The following is a 19,691-nucleotide window of genomic DNA, read 5'->3' as shown; positions in this document are numbered from 1 at the left end:
TAAAGTAGAATTATTTTAAAAGAGTGAATACATACTGGTAAGTTATATTTTGAAAGATGTTTTGAAGTAATTTGTAAGCAGGATGTTAATAATGTTTTAACGGGGAAATTTTATTCTTCATGATGATTTAAATCCAGTCCCCGTTAAAACATTAACATCCTGCTTTCAAATTACTTCAAAACATCTTTCAAAATATAACTTACCAGTATGGATTCACTCTTTTAAAACAATTCTACTTTAATTTAATTTAGGAGATAATATAATCAATTAATCAATACTGTTTAGGAAATAAATTATATATATATATATATATATATATATTAACCAGAGTAAAATCGATTTTTTCTGTTTCACGGCTAAGACAATCAAATAGTCTATTCAGTCCTAACTAAAATGCGGAGGTCAATAAGTCACCACTACGTGAATTTAGTGTGCTATGTTTCGTACCTCTCCCAAGTCTCTCTTTAACTGATTGAGTATCAAGTGAATGACGGAGTCCAATGTGTGCTATCGCGACTTAAACGATTAGCACATTCGGCTAGCACGTCTAAAGTCTTCGGTTCGAATACACACCAGAAAAATTTGATTTTTCAAATGGCGCATCCCGTAAGCACATTATTCGTTATACAATTAAATAACGTATCTGAAATTTTTTACAGCTTGTATCAGATTTCAAACTGGTGTCATAATATTTTAATAACTCATTAAATAAAAAAATATTAATACCGTATCTTGTTTTAATTACTCTTTTTCTTTTATGCGTATTTAGTAGCTAATAACATCCAAGTAACAAATTTGAAACTGGAAAATGATTGCAGATTTGAGTTGAAATAGGCACTTGCCATCATAGAAATGAGTATCTTGTATAAGCTATAGGATCCGCCCAGACGGTATAGTAGTTAGGGGAACTTGACTGCGATACCGAAAGGCCCGGGTTCGAATCCCGGAGAAGGCATGGATGTAATTGTCTGTTCCTTCATAGGAGACAAAGATGGTCCACCTATTAAGTGCCTCCAGAGACATCCCATCTGGCCTTAGTAGTGGCCGATGCCAGCATAGGCAAGTGCCCGCCATTGAAAAAAAAAGTAAATAAATTATAGGATGTCCAGATCTTAGATTGCAACATAAAATTATAAGATGCTGAAATATGATGTTCCTTTACGATGTTTCTTTTAATAGTTAAGATTAATTCTAATACAAATCTTGTACTCAGATTATCAGAAATCACTAAAATTATCGGAAAAAATAATATTTATTTTTATTTTCCAAACTGTAATCATATACTTCTTGAAATTGCGGTCAGTCCTCATTATATTGCTTACTTACTTATTTATATACTTTTTCAGTTGCTGGAACAAGAGAAGCACGCCTTGCGCAGGAAGTTGGACGTGCTGGAAAGTGAATATGACAGCAGAGTGGCAGAACTACAAAGCGACCTCAATCAACTTCGGAAAGAGTTGGCTCATCAGCAATGCAGCCATCGGTCTCAAGAGAAAGAGAAGGGACAATTGCTGGAAGAGCTGACAGAACAAAACCACAGGCTCACAGCGGAACTCAAACAGGTACGTGTTTCACATCTGTGTAAAAATGGGGACCATAAAATTTTCTTCCATCTTCTAGTTCAAGAATCTGTATATGTACATATACAAATATTTGTTTTTGTTTAGAGGTAGTAATTATAAATGCGATCTCTGTTATCATTAGCAGCGGAGTAGTACCATGAATCATACGAATATAAGTCAGTTCAGTGAATCCTCGCATGAACCTGAATTACACATGACTAGGTGCACAGTAAATTATAATTTCAAGGTGTTCAGAATGTTATTAGGACAAAACAATGTGAAGGCGAAATAAAACCGCAACTTAGATAGTTGGCAGTTGACGAGAGGCGGAGACACCATCGTTTTACTGATAGGTTCAATGGTATTGTCTCGCGTCCCCGCATATCTAACATTAAGGATACGTCAATTAATATTGATGAATATCTGATATTATGTAAGATTTCTGATACTTTGAGTCTCTGAAAGTATGTAATAATTATGTAAGTTACATTAATTACATAATTTCAAATACTCTTTACAGAAGAATTATGTACTTTACAATAGTACACATTACAAATGCACTTTATCAAACTTTACGGAATTTCATAAACGTACATTGCGGGACAGCCAGTTATAAAAGTAACACAGACGGTTAAATTTCGAGAAACAAACTGAATGAATGTTAAATTCTGATTCTAGGCAATGTTCCTTTTTAAAATAAATAAATTAATAATATAAAATATATAACGAATCAAAAGTTAGTGCAGAGTTTTGCAAGCTTGTTGCTAACTTGGCTGATCTTGCCCACCAAATGACGTTCTTTTATCATAAACTTGCAATAAGCTTGAGTTGGAAAAACATTTCTAGTCTGCAGTTTTCTAAAGACATATAAATTTTATTTAATTCATTGTACTCATATGATACTTTGGAACGTTTTAGCTTAAAATGTTATTAACTGCGTCAAACGATATAACAATTTCGAGCACTAGCTGTGTTGTTGACATGTGTTTCAAGGCATATAGGACTAATTTTTTATTCTTATTTAATTTTAATCAGTTTCGTAATGAATAACAATTGCATACTGTGGAGTTTAATTTCATTCTCATAGAATCATTAAAGAACATTTTAATGCATTATATCTCACATATTCTAATAGCACTTTTGTCTGATCGAGTTTCTCTGACTGAAGTTTTGTCCTCCAAATAGCGAAATGTTAACTGGAAAACGTCTGTTAACCCTTTCATCTGCCAACGTATATGTTGCAGCAGACGTCCCACTGTTTGTATGCGGCTTATCCGTTCTGCACACGTTACTCGTGAATTGTCCGAAGTTCTCAGACATATACTTGAAAATGTTGGAAAGTTTTTTTTCCTTGTTAGAACTCACGATTTTCGACTGGCGTGAAATTGTTTTTTAAAACTTGGAATAAAGACTTAAAACAGTTGGAAAATGTTCCTGGTACCATTAAAGAGGAAATTCCTATTGCTGATATACTAGTACCTCCTAGTTTCTTTGAAATTATTTGCGATGTTTGAAGGTTTGAAAATTTACTCGAAAAAATTCAAAATTGTTGACAGAGAATAAGAATGATGAAAATTAAAAGATCTCATCAGGTTAAAAAGTTCTTGACGCATTGACTCGAAAAAAGCCAACACGAAAAGAGTAATGAAGATGAAGACGAAGCAAGAGAGCCGTGATGGTACCCTTTTTGATCCTAAAAAAGAAGATCATAGGACGAACCTTGCCTATAATTTGGATGAATCAACTTTCTTTCAAATTTAATGACATCATAGCTCTATGTAAAGTCCCATTTATTGTTCGAAAATTCAAGATGGCTCTTAAAAAAGGAATGTAAATTTGTTTTCCACCAAGAAGTCTGGAATTCTGTATAAATTTTTTATGCTTTGACTTACTTTGAAAAGTATTTTTTTTTTCTTTTTTTGAATAATTAGTCCAAAGGGGCTTTGTCCCTGAAGGATTATTGTTTTCGTTTTGCGGTTTTGCGTTGAAAAGGCTATACCACTTTTCAAATCGTTGCCAGCAAATACTACCGCCCTGTATTATATTTGAAGAAATTAAATAATGAAGAATCTGCATAAATGTATGTATGTTTCTCGCATTGTGATAAAACAACGGTACCTACAGCCATCCAATTCTGAATGACGTAATCTTACTGCGAATATGGGCATCTGAAAGCCCAAATTTGAAATTTGGAATTTGTTTTATTATCGATTTCCTATTTTGTAAAACTTTAATGAATTTTTGATTAACAAACTCAACGATTTAAAAGCGAGCAATGGCAACACTCTACGAAGAAAAAACACTTTTTTATCTCCAGCGCGGGGAACTGTGTATCGGAAATTCTTAAGACATGCTCATTTTAAAATTATTTTGCGACATTACTGTAGAACTGAATTTTGTGGTTTAAGTGCAAAGAACATGATATAATAAATAAAGGTAACACACAAAATGTTATAAAAAAACGTAATTTAAAATCTGAAACCTTTGAGATTTTCTTTTTATTTCATTTTTATTGTTATTTATGCATTAATTATAATTCTACAGGATCATTTTGTGATCATCCCTGTTTTTTGTTTATTCTCGCATACTCGTTCATTAATTAGCAAATATAATCAGAAATTAAATGCGTTTTAAGACACTGGCAGTTTAGTTTGGATTTCTTTGAGTGAAAATCCCAATTTTTTTTTTTGTGCAGTGCACCATTAATCAGCATTAAGAAACCCTTAAAAGAGGGAAAAAAAACTACTCCCAGATTAGATATTAGTTCATTAAATAGGGTGGCATTTTTAGTTCTAAGTTTCGATGTTTTCTCGATACTTTTGTATAAATTTATCATTCGATTATGCCGTTTAAAACATATATAACTATGCTTTAAATACTATAATTCATTTCAATTTCATTTTAATTATCTCTGTTAGCTTAAGCATAACGCAGCTACATAATCAAATTTTGAAAATTCGATGAAATTAATTTGAAATCAGTTGGTAATTCAAAACATTTCTTGGTTAAATGAAGAATAAGACGATATTAATTGAAAGCATATTACGAACCGAATTTTTTTAAAACCGTAATTTCAGAATTCAGTGTGAGCAGCTGAAAATGTATTGCATAAAATGTAAAATCAGTCTTTAGACATTTTTTGCCATTCGCAAACACTTTGTAACTGCCTCCAATACTCCTCTCCCGGATATACCGGCTATTTCCTATAGGTATCGTTCCAGTCCTTCGCTAAGCCTCGCTTTCGTCGTGGAAGTTACTGGGTGAAACCGCTTACCATATTGACTGTTTGAAGAAATTAATTGAAAAAACATATATAAATAACTGCAAATTTTGCAGTGTGTATGAGGTACCGTTTTCCGCTGATATAGCCTCATCATACTTTACAATTTTCTACTAGTTATGAAACTATTAATATTGAATATTGGTTACAATATCAAATCAAATTCGCAACTTTATTTCTTCATAGGGTATCATGAGGCGCCATCTGTTGGCGTCAAAAAGAATAATATCATTTCATATTTTAAAATTATTTTGTTCGAGTTTGTGAAACTAAAACTAGCGTAAACTAAATTATTATATTAAAGAATAAAGGAACCCTACTACATGGCAGTCAACTGAATTTAAAAAAATATTAATATAAGTAAATTTTATAAAAAATTTGGAATAAAATAAAATAGGTAAACCAATAATAATAATGAATTTTAAAAGCTGTGGAAATTTAAAACATGCTGTTATTTAATAAATACTTTCTTTGTTTAATGTAACTTCATTACGCAAATTTTACTTGCATATTATAGGGTAAATATTTCATTTTGCACTGTTTACGATTCGACTTAATTTAGTTTCCGTACATAATTTTAAATTACGTAATAAAATGTAATGAATATTTTATTGATTCAAAATTAAGACTTTTTAATTTGATATCTGGGTATCTTGATAGACAAGACTCTTTTTTTATTTTTCGTTGACCCTTTTCTTTTCCTCAGCCCTCTCTTTTTTATCTTCCTTTCTAATGCTGCATGATTATTTGTGTTGCATAAAAGTATATCGCAGCCACAAAAAAGGCACACTTCTAAGGGGCCATACTATCAGATGAAATTAGATACAATTATACTAGTAGTAAGTACATGAAGGGGGGACTTATGGCACTCAATTTGGTATTATGGCCATTGTTTCATTATTTGCGTCCAAGCGCTCCTAGTTTCCGGTATTGGCTTCTTAGGATGATGCATTTTTGAGTTTGGATGCAGTCAAAATATAACAAATCTGAATCTCATTTCTACTACTTCTTCACCTTTGAATCCGAAACAGTGAAAGTACCTGAATGAGAAAAAATTATGGTAATTATAATCAGTTAATCAAAATTTTTCCTTTTTATTTGAAGAAAACATTTTATTTTAAAATTTTGTTAACAAGTGAAAAGTGTTACGTCGTTATAAATTGTGAAGACTTCTGAGTTATTTTTTAATTTACAATATTAAATAGTACATTTCATTTAATATTCCGAAGAAGTACTGCTAAAAATGCTTGCTATATTTTTGAAGGGGGAACATGAGCTTTTATGAATAAGCTGTCGAATATGTAACAAAGATAGTTTAGATAGTTGATTAAAGCATATTCCAGGATTTAAATCTCATTTCTTTTCGAAAAAACTTTGGAACAAGTTTTTGGAACTTTGGAAATATACCTGGCTAGTATGTTTTTTAAAGTTTTATTTCTGTATAACAAATTTTATTGCAAAATGCATTTATAACGATTTGATGAACCATCTTTACTTTTACGATAAATTTCGCTTTTCTGTGAAGTGTTTTCACAAAATGTTTGAAATGTTCGTATCAGAATTGCTGCCTTTAATTGCAGGCACGTTAGTGAAATCATTAGCTCTTGATTGGTGGTTTAAAGTGCGATTAAAATCTATATTTACGGTCCAATCAAATGAAATGGACGTCGTACGGTTTGAGTCTTGAAGTTAATGAAAATTTTTGAGCATCTGTCTCGGTGCAGCATTCTTGCACAAATCTTGCTTAGCCAACAATAGCTTAAAGGTGCAATTAGAACTAAAGAACCTAGTCCGAACCATGATAAATAATCCTGTACTTTGATGCGTCTTACATTAAGCCATATATTCTGTTAGGCGGCTTTTCCCATTGCTACATAGCAACGAATTCCACACCTGTGTTGTTATCGCTCATCAAGACTAGCAGGGCTAAATCATGTCCATGGTCCATGTCGTTCTGCACCCTAAAAAAATCCATAACCAACAATGGATTGTCACTAAGATCCTGCAGAGAAAGCCCCTGGCAATCAAGAATATGATCAGAGGAAGCTTGTTCAGAAGCAGGGCCTTTCCGAGACCATTGGCTGCCCGCGTACTTTCCTAAGATATAATTTTTTTTTTTTCAATGCTCAATGATTAATCAAATTTTTATTTCATTCTCACTAAGTACTTACATATGACAGGTACTTACAATGAATTTAAAATATTTAGGCGTGTATCGCGACAGTTCGGCCGCCCGCGTACTTTTACGCACTGCAGCCCCCGTTAAGAACGTCCCTGTTCAGAAGAACACTTGGTACAGACTTTAACTTGGAACTCTAAAAAAATGTCAAAGAAGCCCACTGAGGAAGCGGGTAATGGTGGATTGATCTTGCATTTTGCAATCAAATGCCATCCGGCCGATTACCCTCTTACCAGATGTGAACCGGTGGAAGAAGTGATTTTATACTTGCACTTTATCAAGGAAAAAAGCTTCATATAAGTGAGTGGCACAGAAGGCACCAAGGCAGCTCCATTAACGGCCTAAGCCAGGGTGTTTGCAGTCTCATTACCCAAGATGTCAATATAGGAAGGAATCCACTATAGGTGAATAATTTCACGTCTGTTCATCCTGTTGTTTTGATTTGGTTATTTGTACCTGCTGGGCAATTAAAACCAATTTTTATACTTTTCAACGAATAGGAATTGCAATAACTAAGCTTCGGTACCTATTGCCAACAGGTAAATCCCGTTTCTTTTCTTTAATCTCTAATTTCGGAACCTTTGGATCTCTGTCAGTGATCTTAGTCATCATTTGAGATCGTATTTAAGCAATTAATTCTCCAAATGTACCTCTTCTATTTGTTCTACTGGGGTAAAATGACAATTTCGGAAATAAATCATTGCGAAAGTAGGGCAGCCAAATCGACTGCTTACTAGACATGTCAAAATTCTGGTTTAATTATGCGTAATCCGATCGTAAATCATCAGGTAATGATACCACAGCTATAATATAGATGTCGAAATTTTCTGCCGGAAATCTTTCGATTTTGAGCTTTGGGAATAACGTTTAACTCTTCGGCAAACTACTTATGTATCTCATGCACTAAAAATGGTTCATTTTTATTATATAAGGTACTCATATTCGAACATTGGCTGATGTGTGAGTAATTGGAAATTCAGAAACAGCTCCTTTACTTTATAAATGAGCCAAATCGTCAAACCGCTGTTCATTTTACCAGTAATTCATTAGTTTCGTAAATTTATTTTGGATCACATATATATCTGACTTGCAGAACATGCCTGTTTTTCATCATTAAGAAACGTCTGAATCATTAATGAGAATCACTGCCGCTAATAGAATGAGTTATATTACCAGAAAATAAATGGCGCAGTTAGTCAAGCTTCAGCCAGCACCCGTCCAATCGTAAAATGGAAATCTATAATGCCAAAAGGTGCTCGAGTGCACGGCTCTTTGCACACTTTTATAAAACCCCGAGTGAGCTTTTAATACATTATTATGCAATCTTTTTTCCGTCTAACGTTTTCGAGAAAATAATTACACGGTTGTCAAACACGAGAATAATTTCCGTTTCGTATAATATCGGAGAATATTGTTATGACATAATGCTGGAAAATATTAGTGTTTTGTTAATTATACTGCTTTTGAATAATATGGAATGTTAAACCTTTCTTAACGATTTCTTTCCGTAGACGCTTTCGCTTTCACATTACTTCATGTTACTGTGCATCTAAAGGGTACGCAAATGTTGTACATTATACTCCAAAAAGAGCTTGCTAAAGTAAACAGTTATAGATTAAGACAAAATTTTTTAAAAATATATGATAACATTTGATTTATAGAACTGTGAAAAAGCATCTGAATATCAACAAAACGGATTTGCATTACTTAATAATGATTAGTAATAGTACTTAGTAATAACATTTCTTGGTAGTAGTTACTTGGGATATCATTCTCGTGTAAATGATGGAGGGATTTCCAATTAATTTGCTCGTGTGCCAAAGAAACTTAATTTTTTTTCTACCAAAACTTTTCTTTAAGTAAATAAATAAGTAATTAGACAAATAATAAACAATCTTTGGAAATAATAAACAATCAATAACTTAGACCCTTAATTTAAAATATTGCAGAATAATTTCCAGCTATTTTACTCATTTCAGTAATTAGTCTATTTTAAAAAGTTTTATAATTTAATTTTAAAATGAGAATTAAGTAAATATTGTAACAGTAATGTAAACTGCTTTAAGCATTCAAAGATTATTTTGTCTTTTACAGTACATGAATATGTGCCAAACATTTATTTATAGAATTTTACTTTTCTTTCGTAATGAGAATGTAATGAATAAAATTTTTCTTTTACTTACAATGATAAACAATGAGTGCTGGTTTTTGAATTGAATATTTGAGTTTGGCAACAAATCTTGCGCAAACGTAATGAGGTTTATCCTAAATAAGGTCAATACTACAGAATCCAAAATAGATGTCATTGAATTCAAGCATTGTACCTCTTATTAATTAGTTGTAGAAACATGCGGGCTTAACTGCTTACTATCATAATTTATCAAAACATTTGTTATGCTCTTTTGCAAATAAGGCATAATAATTTTGTTTAATTAATAATAATATTGTTTAATTTCGGTTTATGTTGATTGATATATTTGCTAAAATGTACTTTATTTTGTATTCAAAGGAATCTTATTCATTTCATGTTCTAAATTTATATATTAATGTCAAAATATTACTTGAAATCTATCGTCGGACTGTTTCTCCAAATATTAATTGTAAAATTAAAAAAATAAATAAATACAAATAAATAAAAAACTAGCAAAACCTGAAACTTCAACTTGATTTCAGTAAGTTTTATACTATATATGCTTTTGCCTGTTGTGATTAATATCTTTCTTTTCTTTTTAATCGGGGAATTATCCGTATAATTACTTGAAGTTATAATCAAATTAAACGTCAATTACCTTCTTTATTTGATTCAGCATTTTTGGCTTCATTGGGGATAAACTGGATAATAGCAGAATGCTCATTGATTACAGTATTTACATTATTTAGTAAATAATTATAAAAATAAATAAAATAATTCTGTAATAAAATAATTTATCTGTATAAATTATGAATACAGAGGCCCCAGGTGGAATTGCAAAGCGTTTTATAGGATGCCAGATGAATATATATTTAGACTAAAATAGGAACGTTCTATATATTTGTATAACTCAAAAGGGCAAAAATATATAATGTAATTCTATAAAAATAAGTATTGTTTTAATTAGATATATGACGAGTTAAATGCGGTTTTATTTATATCAGTCTAATTAAAAAGCTAAAAAAGCAAAAAATACGTTAAGCATTGCATTTATTGCTTCTTAATCACAGAAAGATTGAATTTGAAATATAAATATCTGACATTTTGCCGAATGGCAGCAGACTCGAATGAAAATGAAACAACGCATTCGTACAGGACGAAATTTAAAGTGAATGGAAGCAAAATCATTTTTCGAAACTAGCAGCCCTTTTGATCTAATAAATAAATAGTAATTGAAAGATAATAGTTGTCCCACGTTTTACAGATTTAAAATGCACAAAATATGAAATACGACATTAAGATACTGTACAATAAGTGTTACGTAATTTAGAATTTGATATTTAATTGTTGGTAAAGAGCCCTCGCTTTGCTGTTGCTTTTCGTTTTCCATCAGTACCATTAAAAGTATATATCTCTGATTCTCTCTAGCCCTTAATAATGCCTGGTACAATCTTTAGCTGAGGTATGCAATAAACAAGGTCAAAATAAGCTTAAATATCATGGCTTGGAAAAGGCTGTGACATTTTAAACCTAATTTAGGAATCTGGACAGCGATAGATTTTTATTACAGTAAATTTTCGGAACATGATACTTTTTGGTTTATGGAAAACAGTTTATTGCATATTATGTCTCTATGAAGATCATTATGAATAGATACTTACAGTAATACGAACCCTTCGGTTATTAATTAAAATATTAGTCCGTCCACCAATAAGTCTGAAATAAATGAATTTTTATTGAATAACGTTAATGAATTTATAATGCTAAAATTTAGACTCCAGATCTGTATAAGTTAGCTTTTATATAAAAATTATATAAATATATTTATGTACAGAGAACCTCCGTTAACGATCACGCCACTTTAGGGTATACTTCTCATAAAAGAACAGTTCCTGAATTCTCAACTCCTCGAGACCAATGAACTCCCATTTAACGGACGTCCCCTGACGATGGGAGGTTCAACTGTATTTCATTCAAAAACTTAATTTTTTTTCAGTTTGTTTAATAAAAAGGAGTGTACTTTCATGAAAGTTTCCATAAAAAATGAACAATCCCTAGGAGCTTTAAAAAAAAAAACTCTTGAACTTTTAATGCACGTAGTAGAGATTTCGAACAGATTTTGATAAACTATACATGAAAACAAATAGCAGACAGATTCATATTTTTCATTAATAATGTTGCTATTTTCAGACTAAAAACCGATCATTTATGCCATGTAATATTACATTTCATGAAACAAAATTGAAGATAAAAATTGAAAGATTGCCATTAATAATGAAGATAGACGTAAAAAACATAATCCTTCCCGAATTACCTTACATGTAAATGTAATGGAAGTCATGCCTACTGCATAAAATTTTTTCTAATAACAAATCGATGTTTTCCGAAATTTGGCTTCTTCTCAAATTGAGTTTAAAGGTAACTGCTGCGTACTAAAGAGCCTTGTCGCTGTTTTCTTTGTCTCAGTAACAGGGCGTGGTATCCGCTAAACTAAGTTCAGATGATCCATTACTTTCTGCATGATATTTTCACACATTTTTAATTATCACATTTTATTTTACAATTATAGGCGGCGCGGACGGAAGACCAACTCCAAAGTCAACTTCAAGCTCTACGGGAACAATTCAACGTGCGGAGATCCAACCTTCATGATCATGTGTCACAACTGGAAGGCCTTCGTGAAGAGGTGAGAGCATTAATATTAATAAACTTTACCCTGAAGGCAGGAAATGAGCATGCCTTATTGGTGACATGTATACGACTTTTCTCCGGTTTTTTGTCGTGTCTTAAATTTTCCTGCTAGAATGACTAACTACTTCCTCCCATACTTATATCTAAAGTAAAAATAGGCAAAGAGAAGCTTGTTTAAATTTATAAAGGCAATCTGTTATACGCTGCATCGACTAGAAAAACAGGATATATGCAAACTTTACTGCAGTAGATATAAATAAAATAGAAACAGTTATAAATTACGAAAAAAGAACAAGCTGCAATAGAATACATTAGCTTAGAGAAAAGGAATATTTAAACACTAATTTCAATATAAAAGAATTCCTATTTATGTTCGAAAGAAATAGTATATTTAAGGTTCGCTTATCAATGTCATTGATTTTAAGTTTAGAATATTTAATTTCATTTCATTTGTTTTCCTACTGAAACAGCGTTTTTCAATTTTTTTTTCAAGTGGAGACCACTTTTGTAAATTAGAATATTCTGCGGACCGCCTTGCTCTTGCCCCTTCAATCCCTCTTTTGGTGCTGAGACTAGAGTGGGAAGTCCGTAGTCGAGTAACCATAATAAATTTTACAAAATATTAGTTTTAAGGGAGAAAAATATTTATAAAAGATTTTTATGTGCAATTTCCAAGCTGTAGAGTTTCAGATATGATGGGATATACGCAGTTAATTTGAATTTTTTTTTTTTTTTTTTGTCTTTTTTGGGGGAAATATATTAGGACCACAATGGCATATTTTTGAGGACCACGTCTGGTCTGTGGACACAGATTGAGAAATGCTACGCTAAAATATTTCAAAAGCATCACAAAATATTATCTTGAAACTTTCTTCTTTACTAATAGGAAATTATAGCTCCACATTTTAATAATAATGTAGTTCCTAACACTCATCACTTATCTATATTTATTAGCATTTTAAATCATATCTTCCAGTATTCAGATGTTGATTCTATACATTTCTCATTTATACGTTTGATGCAGAGAGATCACTTGTAAGTCTTTAAGAGATCATTTTGTCAAGCTCCGAATCTAGAATTTCAAGCTTTTTGGCGTTTAATTGATGTGATAATGCTAAGTATGTATTATTTTTCGTAGTCTTTATTAATACTCTATATTATTTAAAAACTGAATAAAGACCTGATCACTAGAGAATGTTGAATCAAAAATTTCATCAAGTCTCCGCAACGGTACTTCGCATCTCTAATAATTTGCGTTACCCAATACATGATTATAATTAAAAGCAAAGGTTTCTTTCTTTAAAACGTGTAATAACTGCGACATAATGAACTCAAGAAATGCAATCAATTCAGGCATCTGAACTTATACATTTCGATTTTAAATTTTACAGATTTGATTTTTTTTAAATATAAAATTTGTATTTAATATCACCACTCATGTGGGTGGACCATAAAAAGGAGATAATTTAAATCTTTATCAGAATTATAAAATTTTCAGTAAACAGATTCAAAACAAGGAAATAAGGTTGTAAATATTTTCTCTTTTAAACATTTCCATTTTAAAACAGTGTATAAAAACCTAATGAAATTCAGTGTTGAGTGAAATGTTCAATATAACCAGGTATAAAAGAAAAATAAAAAAAATCTCTTCAACAATAAATGAATCGCCTAAATTTCATCTTATATTATTATTAAAAGCTTCCGTATTACTCAACAAGAATCTCTGCTGCTTTGTTTTCGTAAGTTTCAATTAATAAGTCAAGAATAATGAATTATTATCAGCTTATCTATTTGAAACTTTTTCTTAAATTTTAATGACGAGGTAGTTTCTTTTTCTCTCTCAATTCATAAGCTCATAAAATCTACTTTTTAAATACTCTCCAGCTATGATAGTGTATTAGACAGCCTTTCAAAGGATACGCCAGATTTGTAACTAGCATAAAATAAAACAGAAACTTGAAACTTTTATTAGTAAACAGCATATCATTGGCAGCATAAAATAAAGAGGAAGTTACAAATAAAACCTATAATAAATATTCTCTTCAATGACAGGACCAGAACGCAGTGATTTCTCTCATTGATACCTAACATTCTACTACTTCCTTTTTTATCTTAATCTGCATTTTTATTTTTTAAGAGAGTATTTAAATTGAAAACAATCTCAGCATGACTAAAGCAACAACCGGTTAGTCTTCTTTAAAATAAAACTTTGCATCCATTTTAGGCGACATTACCTTTTAAAGAAAATTTGTTTTTCAAATCTAGTGTTACGTTCTTGGGAACAAACTAGTGACAGTAATCGTTAAAAAAAATCATATCATGTTTTAGATTTTATTGCGGATATTATTTTATTGCGGATTAATAAATAATTTGTGAAAATTTTTTTAATTCTAATATTTTTAGATGAAATTTTTTGAAGCTATTTTACTGTTACGTAATAGTATGTAAAGTTACTATGTACATGGAAGATATCTATATACGGATATATATATTGAAATAATTTGAAATATCACTCTTAAATTATTGTTATATTAATTTATAGAAAAGTATTGTTTAATTTAGAGATATTTCATTTTCTGAAATTAAGAAATTATTTCTTTTATCGTTATTAAGTTAGTGTTCTTTTAAAAATTATTATTATTAAACGATTATTCAGTTCTTTAGCTCTTATTAAAATTAATTAATTATTTATTATGTTTGAAATATTATTCATTTTACTTTTACTGAAAGATTTCGCGTTTCTTAAATTTCTCATGGTTATTAGTATTTTAGGCTATTTTGGTATTAACAGTAAGGGGAGCTAAGGGCTCGTTGAACAATTTTGGGGAAAATGCTTATATTTGCCTATTCCTGTATTGTAACTGATGCATAGCAACGTATTCCCTTCATCATATTCCTAAAACAAACATTCAGCAATTTTAGTGATTTTAGCACCAAAAACATATTTTGCCAAAACTTTTCGTCTGCCATTCAACAATTTGTTCCGTAACAGACCTAAGGCAAATAGTAACAATTAAAATGATTACATTTAAAAACTTTTGGTGGTTATTATTATCTGATATAAAAGCAGTGAATTATATCAAGTGGTATATAGTGAAACAAAGATAAAATTATTAAAACAATGAACATAATAGTCTTCATCAGAATTTCAGTTAGCACAAAAATTTATAGATTATTTCCTCTGCTGAATTTAGACTGTGCCCGCATTTTGCAAATTAAGTATGGCAGTCATTCGTTTTCCATCAGAGTTGTTTTAATCATCTTCATAAATTAAGTAAAACCATTTTTCTATTTCAAAATCCCTATCTGAGCTCAAATTTCTCTTCTTTACCCATTTTATTTCTCCGTTTACTTTTCGGAACTTTTTCTTTAAACCTTTTCCTTTATCAAACCTTTTCTTTATCTTTTTCTTCTTTTTTTTTAAGTTCTTATTAAATATCTCTTTATGTTCTTTTTCCACTGCTTCGTTTTTGAGCGTGTCAGTTAGGATAACAGATTATTATTATTTTTTTTTTCTTTGGCCTCTATTAAACTGCTTCCGAGGTGAAGCCTTAGTGAAAGGTCTAATCTTTGAGTGTGAAATAATTATTTTTATAATTTGGAAAAGGTAACTGAAAAAAAAAAGTAATTTTCATGTTACCATTTAAAGAAGTTTAACTATGTGAATCAAAATCTCGAGACAAGCTGTAGCGTGTTACATCTTGCCCCGATATCATTTATAACATATTCCATCGTATGGTTTAAGACATTTTTGTTGAGTTGTAAAAAACTATCTTCATTTCGGCAAGACACTGTGTGTGCTTACATAATATGGCCCGTTTATAAAAATCATATTTATTGAAAATTATGATAAAAATTTAAAAAACCCCTGCTTAGCGTAGTGTTTGCTTACTTACCCCTTTTACAAGTAGTCCCGTGCGTGACAGTATTTTGGTTTTCAAATTCTTCAAGAAAGAATATACATTGCATTTATTAATTCATAAAGACTCATTTCTGTGTCTGAAATGCTCAGACAACTCAGATTAATGTGAAACATTCTGAAAATTTTATGTTAATGAAATTTATACAATGATAATTGTAAACAGAACTACTAGAAAGGATTTATTATAATAAGAAGTACAGTTCGAAGTTAAACTAAGAAAACCATACCTCATGAATGTCTAATCATTGCTTAAGAATAATTTCGACAAAAGAAAAAATAATTACTTTGATTTTAATTAGTTTCAACAATTATTGAAAAGAATATAAAACAATTCTTATGCCCTCAAAACGATTATTCAATATATTGGAAAAAATAAGTCTGAAATATTGTGTAACGCACCGAAAATCAAGTTCTTCCTATTAATTACAGATTAACTTATTATCCGAACGCAAATACGAACTGGAGAGGCGGATATCTGCTCTGAGTGACGAAAGAGAAGGTTTGAATATGTCTTTAGAAGAATCCAGTGATAGAATTCTGTTATTGGAAAGGCAGAACAGGGAACAAGAACAACAGGTAATTGTTTATTATAATTTGATTATTATTAGCTATTAGATTTAAATTTCCTGCTTTGTTGGAAGAAGAGATTTTTCCCAATCCATATCTGCCATTCGCACTTAGCATAGAAATGAGAATTTTGTTCGGAATGATAGTTGAAGCTGTGAGTCAAAATGTACAGAGCTTCAAACATTGTAACTAAAAATTAATTATATAACAAGGTTAGAAAATTCTATTTGAATAATACTTCTAAACTAACGTAATTTGTTACATTAATTTTCTATGATAAGAAAGTCAGATATTTTTAGTTGCATTATTTGAACGGAATCATGTTTTAGGCACCTTTTTAAATTGAGGTGAAGTGAACCCTAAATTTTCACGAAAGCGTATCCTAAAGCGTTTTCCAGTCTACCCAATTCTTCGTGTAAAACTGTATGAAAAAGAAAGGAAGAAGACCTTTACTTAAAAGATTCTCATTAAAGCAAAATTTGAAATTTGCGTTTAATGAAACACAAATATAAGAAAACAGTTTTTAAAAACATTTATCAAGAAGAGACAAATATAAATTAGTAAGCGAAGTTACTATTAGTAAGTTACTATTAGTTATTAGTAAGTATGTTATTGAAAATCGTGAATCTAGAAACCAATTTTAACTTAATTTGAAAAAAAAATAATCTGAAAGCTTTCAGATTTTGTATTACGGGCGTTTTTTTAACATTTTGTATGTTGCTTTTATGTATTAAATATTATGTTCTACTCACTTAAACCATAAAATTTAATTCAACAGCAATATCACAAAATATTTAAAAAGAGCATATCTTTAGAATTTCAGATTCGCAGTCTCGCGCGTTGGAGATAAAAATGTGTTTTCTCGCACAGTGTTGCCATTGCTCGCTTTGAAATAGTTGAGTTTATTAATAAGAAATTCGTTAAAGTTTCATGAAATAGGAAATCGATTCCAAATTTGGGCTTCCAGATGCCTATATTCGAGTGGAGGACTAAGTTATTCAAAATTTGATGACTCTATGTACCGTTGTATTTTCACAATGCGAGAAACATACATACATTCGTGCAGATTCTTCCTCATTTAATTTCTTCAAATATAATGCATAGCTCTAATATTTGGTGGCAACAATTTGAAAAGTGAAACGTCGTTTTATAGTGGACTACGCAAAGCCCTTCTGGGCAAATTGCCTTGTTGTGTTAGTGAGAAATAGTAATTCAAAATCTACGAATATTCTATATTCTTTTTAAATAAAAGCAAAAGAAGAAGGGGTGAAGATATATAGATAAACACTAAATATGAAAAGCTTGATTATCTTTCGAAAATTAATGAATATAAAAAACTGTTTGTTTTTTTTAGTTCTTAAACACACTTGCAGTGCACTATAGATATCCAGGCCGCTTCGGGTGGGATATTAGTCTTTCAGGTGTTATTGAAATTGCAAAAATTGAGTTTTTTATATTTTTTTATTGAACGTATTTACTGAATTTCAGTAAAACGTGTAGAGACATTAGATATTTCTGGAAGCAGGCAAGATGAAAAATGAGCAACGCGTTTGCCGGAAATCGAACCACGGACCTCTGGAATACACGCACAGCGTGCAGACCACCACACTACGAACGAGGAAAATACCTTATAAACTGATCGTTCGAAAATTTTGAGTTAAGCAATTAATTTTAGTTTAAAAATTTAAAGATTTGAATTATGGTGAAGTGCAATGAAATTTTGTACGATTAATATCCCATTCTTTTCAAAAATTAATCGGATTCAAGATTCAAATCTCGGATCCCTGCTGCTCATGCAGAATTTTTTTTATAAAACTGGAGCAATATAAATATTTATATTTTAAGGCAGTTTATAATGACTACGTTATTGAATTTTCATTTTTTTTTACCAGCTGAGAATGCAACAGAGGGACATCGACGAGCTTCGACAGACGAACAGTCAGCTGCAAAACAAGCTAGAAATTATGCTTCGGCGTTCTAGTACTCCAACTTACGGTGATAAACCATCTCTTTTCAACGAAATCGAAATGTCCTCTCAGTCATCGGTCGAAGACGAACTCCGATCTCCAAGTCAGGTAATCAGATTTTGATTTTAAATTATTTAATGGGAAGTGTAATTTGTAGCACATATTCATGTAATCCATATTTAACATCATTATTTTTGATAATTTTAGATATAAGGAAAATTTTGACAAAGCCGTTCACAAAACATTTCGACGATTTCAGAGTCTTTAAACTAATCTATTACATTTCATTAATTTTTAATTACTTTATTAAAGTATGCAAACTTTTTGCATTTATTTGTTTTTCATGAAAAAATCTGTCAGTTGTTTAATTATTTGCATTTAAAAGATGCTGCTGTTAATAGGCATATTAATTTTCTGAGATTTTTGAAGATTGAAGTAAATATCTACATGGATAACATTATATCAAAGTATGATATTCTAAATACGGCAAAAATTAGTTCTATAAAAATTGTCCTTGATGTTTATCTCTTTTCACGAACAGTTCAAATACATTTTTACATAATTTTACATTAAATTACGTATGCTTGACTATATCTTTCACAAATACTTTCTTTTCTTGCGATGAGAGCAATGGTTATTACGGACTGTTTTAGTAAACAGAAGTTACTAATTGTAAATAATCAGTTTGAATTGCGGGTTACACTCTGGATAAAAACAAAATTGCATATGGATCATTACTTGTTGATAACAGATTTGAATTTATTCTTCCCTTCGGTAATCATTTAAGTAATAAACTTATTTTCGTCATTTATAGTTTTAACATTAGTTGCTCTTTTGAGTTCCTTCTTTTAATATAACTATTTTGCAGTATTATGTAAGTGCAGTTGTGGTGTGATGCTAGCAACAACAATTAATATTAGAAAAAGAGGGAAAATGTTTTCCAAAAAACTTCAAATAATCAGTAATATGCATAATTGTACTTATACTTCAGTAAAATTTCTTTCTCATTTTGTTCTACAATGTGCAGTTAGTTACCTGTACATTTGATTGAGCGAAAACTATAAAGATTTCGTCCGATTCGCGGAAGCCATCTCACGGAGTAATTAAGTGTATTACATCACATATTCTAATTTGATGTGATAATAATTAATTTAATACGTCAGAGAATAATTCTCATTGTGTACGTTTAACAGTAGTCAGTTGTATATATTTGCGAAAAAAATTAAAAACAAACGAAACTTTCCGCTAATCTTCCGGAATTTAAAATGCAGTAAAAAAGTTTTATCTGCTAAGAGATTCTATTTCACTTAGTTACTGCTGAAAAGACTAAAAACAAATGTGGTTGGGTTAAGAGTTTAGTCGATTTATATATCCTATGACGAAATGTTTTCT

General features: G+C 30.6%; 1 protein-coding gene across 1 annotated transcript in view; it reads left to right on the top strand.

Annotated features, from left to right (window-relative positions):
- Positions 1 to 19,691, top strand: part of LOC118187188 (bicaudal D-related protein homolog) — a 222,600-nt gene that overhangs the window by 188,656 nt on the left and 14,253 nt on the right. The window contains exons 2-5 of the mRNA XM_035357389.2: positions 1,347 to 1,562; positions 11,722 to 11,838; positions 16,195 to 16,341; positions 18,225 to 18,407. Coding sequence (XP_035213280.1) covers positions 1,347 to 1,562; positions 11,722 to 11,838; positions 16,195 to 16,341; positions 18,225 to 18,407 — 663 coding nt within the window. The remainder of the gene's footprint in view (positions 1 to 1,346; positions 1,563 to 11,721; positions 11,839 to 16,194; positions 16,342 to 18,224; positions 18,408 to 19,691) is intronic.

The sequence above is a fragment of the Stegodyphus dumicola genome, chromosome 3 (assembly GCF_044657685.1).
Source record: "Stegodyphus dumicola isolate Sdum_Otavi_A_Nest chromosome 3, ASM4465768v1".
NCBI lineage: Eukaryota > Metazoa > Arthropoda > Arachnida > Araneae > Eresidae > Stegodyphus > Stegodyphus dumicola.
Note: the sequence above shows the minus strand (reverse complement) of the source record. Positions and strands in the feature narration are given on the sequence as shown.